The 5801-nt window shown below is 30.5% G+C and overlaps 1 protein-coding gene across 1 annotated transcript; it reads left to right on the top strand.

The window, feature by feature from the left end:
- The first annotated feature begins 863 nt into the window (after positions 1–863).
- On the top strand, positions 864–1340 carry LOC139501934 (single Ig IL-1-related receptor-like). Its single transcript, XM_071291239.1, has one exon. It carries the CDS (start codon positions 864–866, stop codon positions 1338–1340), a length of 477 nt encoding a protein of 158 aa, XP_071147340.1.
- The last annotated feature ends 4461 nt before the right edge of the window (positions 1341–5801 follow it).

Genomic DNA, 5801 nt, shown 5'->3' with positions numbered 1-5801 from the left:
GACTTTCTTCTTCTCTCGAATTCTTAAACGCCTCCTTTATAATTGGCCATGATTTTGGCATGATCAACAGTATAACATTCAAGGGTATCACACGATTGAAAATCATTGATTTTACATACACATCACTTGCGGACTGCAACTACACATTTCATGGACTTCAGAACGTGGTAATACTTAATGTTTCACATTTCAAATGCGGACTTTTAAAACACAACCTTCTGAAATCTGCCGTCAATTTGGAACAGTTAATAATGCAAAGTTCTTCACTAAGTGTTGGTCTTAAAGAGGATCACCAAGGTAAATTCCTTGACGGACTGAAACATTTGCAGTATATAGACTTTTCAAGAAATGCATTCGAAGACCAATTCAGAACTTCAACATTTAAAAGTCAATTAGACAGTTTACAATGTTTGATACTTGAAGGAAATTTTTTCACAAGTATTCCATTAAATCTAGAAGACTTGAACATTCTTAGTTTCCTTAACATCAGAAACAACAAAATAGCGTATTTAACAACTAAAGAAACTCACGCGATTGAAGTGCTATTTGAAAAATCAAAGAGAACAATGACAGTCTTATTAGAGGGCAACCCTCTTGTTTGCACTTGTGCTTCATTAGATTTTGTAGACTGGTTATTTACTACTAAAGTGAAACTTGACAGCAATGGTAGTTATTGGTGTGTCGGAAGCGATGGAAATATTACAACAAATGTTGTCTACAATCAATTGCAAATTATGAGAATAAGATGTATTACGACAGTATGGTTAATTTTTTCTGCAACTTTATTCGGTGTACTTCTATTATTTATTCTTCTTGGATATCGCTACAAATTGCACCTACAATACTTTTGTTTATTTATCGGAATGGCCAATCCACTTTTCCAGAAGTCAAAAGAAGAAACACTTGAATATGATGCATATATAGCTTATTGCGAAGGCGACTATAAATGGGTGTATGGACCGCTGCGTTCATTTCTAGAAGAGAGACGCAATTATAAACTTCTTTTGTCAGACAGAGGAGATGGGGATGTACGGCGTGGTCAAAATAGACTTGCCATAAGTAATTCCATTTCAAAATGTAAAAAGATGATCTTAATTATTTCAAATGAGTTTGTGAACAATGAATGGGCGAGCTATGAAGCTACTGTTGGAATTGAGCATTTTATTGGGTTACAAGCAAAAATAATTGTTATAAGCTTGGAGAGTATTACCAAATCAGAAATACCGCAATGTGTAATGCAAATGGTGTCACTGGACGCCAATGACCACATTCGTAAAACAGACACATTAAATGAAAATAACATTTTCTGGAAAACTTTGGATCTAGCCATGAAACGTTAGTGAAGACAACTTTGTCATTTAAAAATGATAGATAATTAAATTACGATATTAAATAATTTTTGAATTCATACTTTTTGAATTTATATATATGCTGAGATATATAAATTAGTGGGCTTTGTATTAGTATAAAAAAAGAGAAAGACATCAATATATTACATTTCTCATATTTTTTGTTAAATGGGGAACACTAACCCCTAAGAAAAATAATTGTCGAATATTTTTTAAATCATGTAGAGATAAAATTTTACATCTATTTGGAACGATAACTGCATTTATCAAAGTTTTCACACGAAAAAGGAAAGAGGAAGTACCAATATTCAACGTATCAATCACCAACATCCAAGTACCCAACGAAAAAGGAAAAGAGGAAGTACCAAAATTCAACGCATCAATCACCAACATCCAAGTACCCAACGAAAAAAGAAAATAGGAAGTACCAAAACTCAGCGCATCAATCACCAATATTGAAGTACCCAACGAAAAAAATAAACAAAGATCACGTGACTGTCATTGAAAAATGTGTAATTATTTTGTACAATATGTGTTTGATATAAGTTCCTTGTAAACGTGACGCATACAAACCATGTGTATTTTGTTCAATGAAAATTAAATATTCTAACAGAATGTGACAACGTTGCATGCAATAGTAAAGTTTCAGGTTTTTCAACGATAACGTTTTTCTTTCATTTTAAATACCACTTCCTTATAGCTAAATCTGTTTTGTATACAATTACCTATTTTAACAGGTAAAAGAATTCGAACAAATTGGAATAAAGGTTTGAAATAGTAAAATTTATTTTATTTAAAAATGTAACTGCTTGTGTCCTCTTATTAGATTCAAGATAACATACTTAACACTTCCACCAAATATCATTTGGAAAATCTAAAGTGATATTTTTACATAGCCATTACTGTTTTTATACGTATATATATATAATGATAGTGCATTGTTCTGAGGACACAAGCTACGAGATACATACAAACTTTTGTTCAATCATCTATTAAACTGAAATAAATACAATTCGCTATAAGCAGTCAGAATGCTTATATTTTGTCAAAATAAGCTAGAAAAACATCAATGATGAATTATTCACTTGCAAGAGAATAATAAGACCTCATTGAATTCGTATCCAATTGAACTTCAATTTAACCCTTTATCTAGAGATGGATTATACATGACTAATGATTGTTATGATATATAAAGGAAAAGAATGTCAGCATTCATTGAAAGTGAAACAGAGGTAAATAATTTGATGTGTCTGATTCAATCAACTAAAAACCGTTCTAATACAGGTAAAATCGAAAATGTACATCCTTTTAACCTCAAAATTGAAATCACAATGACATAGAAATATTCATTTGCATTAGGTCCATATATCTAGTTATATTTATGTTTATATCGTGTTATATGACCGTCGGTTGTTTTATTAGTCATCTCGATAGTTATTTAGATGGCGCCTAGACTAAAATACACACAAAACCAAGCTACATATTATTAATCGCATGCCTTGTGAATTGCTAAATTTCATTCCGAAAAAAAAGTATTGAAATAACGTTTCGCGTACTCGCTCCAATTTATGGATCTAAATACACGAGTATAAATAAATAGTTTTAGCATGGCCCTAGTTCAATACACATGATAAACATGATTATTTTAGAAGAACTTACTTTTTGGCGATGAATGAATGTGATGTATGACATGTATATGTATAAAAAAATTTAATCAGTTTGCTTGATACTTATACAAGATTGAGTAATTGTATAATAAGGAGTATACATCAATGAGACAGTTTTCACCAAGAAATGAAATACACATAATTTTCGTTTTTCTAATATATAATGACTACCTGTTTAGTGGTATTTTAAGATTTTTTTTTAATGTTCCAAAATTAAGCTATCCTATACAGTTACAGATGGCATTACATTAACACATATTATATACATGGTTACGTTTGTGAAATACTTGAGTGTAGTTTTGTTGTCCTACTGTTTAAACGTTATTGGTTATTCGTGAAGTATTCTACTTGATAACTATTTCCCACTTTAATTGATGTTGTGTGTGTAGCCTGGCCATTTGGGTTGGTACTGTTGTACAGCTCTTTGTTTTTGGTGATTTGTCATTTTTCTATGCCATCAGATTATCAGTATGTTTTTGACTTATTTGCCTCAATATGTTCTTGGTGTCTTTCGTCTCTCTGGTTAGTTTAAGATCAAATTATGCTTGAGATACTATTTTTTAATTGACTATCTTTCTGACAATAAACTCATCATAGATTCAAGGATTAAATTTAGAATTAACGCAAGGTGTACATTTCGTCTACCAAAGACTCATCAGTGACGCTAAGTTCCCCAAAAAATAAAAAGGTCAAATAAAATACGAAGTTGAACATTGGTGAAGAGCATTGAAACAAAAATTCCTAAAAGTTGTGCTAAATACAGCTGAGGTAATCTCTTCCCGAGGTAAGTAGAAAAGACTTAGTATTTCAAAATTTCAAAAGACAAATGAAAGTTCTAATAAGCAAACAGTTCTACATCTGGAAATTGGGAAAGGATTGTGCGTTGCATACACAAGCAAAGTTGTTTATTCCCTTTTTAAGGTACGACTAATTTGGATATAACTTGAACTATAGTTACTCAAAATCAAATTATAACTTGGCGTTCAGATATCCAAAACCTGCTATAATATATTTTTCTTTCCCTAATGTATCACACCTAGAGAAATTCTTTATTTTTTTATTCATTGTCGCATATCGAGTTTTTTGCCAAGTTGGTTTACATTTTTCTGTCATGAGTCTGATGTTGTAGTTGTCGTTTGTTGATGTGGTTCATTAGTGTTTGTCGTTTCTTGTTTTTTTAATAGATAAGACCGTTGGTTTTCTCGTTTGAATAGTTTTACATTTATCTAGTAACTTTTGAAATCTTTTTTTAGCGTGTAGTTCGGTGTGAGCCAAGACTTCGTGTTACCGAGATATCTTTCAGTGACATTTTCATGATTTTAATCTTAGATATTTTGAACTTTTTTTCTTTAGATGATTTCCCATATTACATTCGTGTTCATCCTTAATATTGAAATATAAGTTGTATTTTATGATAATACATAACATATATAAAGGTTGCGGATGGACACGGATGCCGCCACTTTCATTTTTGACAAAAATCATCTGAAAAGTGACGTTTTTTGGCATATTTGAGAGATTTTTCATATTTGAGCTTGAATCGGATCGTTTTTAATGACTAAATCAGTTAAAATCTTTCACAAAATCTAATTGAATCAAGTGAAATAGACACTTAAGTGTTTAAAAAGTGGTCAAAATATTTCGTCAGATGAAACTGAAATTTGAGGCCAAAATGAGTCCTTACCGGACCTACTCCTTTTTTATATATAGGAATATAGCAATTTATACCTTTTTGTTCAAAATCAAATAAAAAATTACCAGGTTATGTACATTATGTAAACTTGGAGAAGAAACCATTGAAAATCTGTTTGTTTTTTTAATGCCTCATAACATTTCAATTGTGGCAGTCTTTTTTTAATATTGTGAAACGTTTTTTTTTTGGTAAATTTTGATCTCAACAAAGAGAATATGTTTCTTGATTGCAAGTTTATTACATAATCTGCTAATCATAATTACAAAGAATTATTTATATAAGTGTTGCTTTCATTTTATCTATGTTAAGTTAAGGGAAAAGAAATAATTTATAAACTATGAGCAATTTTATTTCTTTAAAAAAATTCTATCAAAAAGTAAGTCATGATACATATATATTGTAGAAAAACAGATGAGTGAAAGTATTAGTGTTGTAACTGAGTAAGTCAGAGAGAGAGAGGAGGGGTAAATCAAATACAATTTAAATGTAACCTAAAATATTCGTATTGTTAAAAATAATTAGTCAGAGATACATTTTGTATATTGCTTTTTTTATCTTCTGTATTTACCCCTTTGTTCGAGAGTGTACGGGCATCTTAACTTACTAACATGAGTTTAGTCTATGACAGTATTAAGAAATTTCACTGGCAATCATACTCTTTTTTTTTTTATTAAAATAAGAATGAACATCTTTTTTATCGTGTTCCTCGTGTATTTAGTACTAAGGCAACCCATTGTGATAACTTGTCTTGTTTTTAGGACTATTTCATACATAAATGACGAGAAGACGCAAAATCGAAATTCATATTACAAAGCAATAACTGGAATTAATTTATGATTTTTCCTCTCCGAATCTTGTGAGATTGAATGCAACCGAGGACACATGAATTATCATTGATATTGGTATATTTATAAATTAACTGTTTACAAAATTGTGAATTTGTTGAAATACTAAGACTTTTCGACATCAGTCATAGATTAATTTAGCTGTATTTGGCAACACTTTCAGGAATTTGGGATCTCAATGCTCTTCAACTTCGTACTTTATTTGGCTATTTATAAGTTTTTTGGATTCGAGCGTCACTGAACATGC

This window comes from Mytilus edulis, chromosome 13 (genome assembly GCF_963676685.1).
Source record: "Mytilus edulis chromosome 13, xbMytEdul2.2, whole genome shotgun sequence".
Lineage (NCBI taxonomy): Eukaryota > Metazoa > Mollusca > Bivalvia > Mytilida > Mytilidae > Mytilus > Mytilus edulis.
This window is presented reverse-complemented; position numbering and strand designations above follow the sequence as displayed.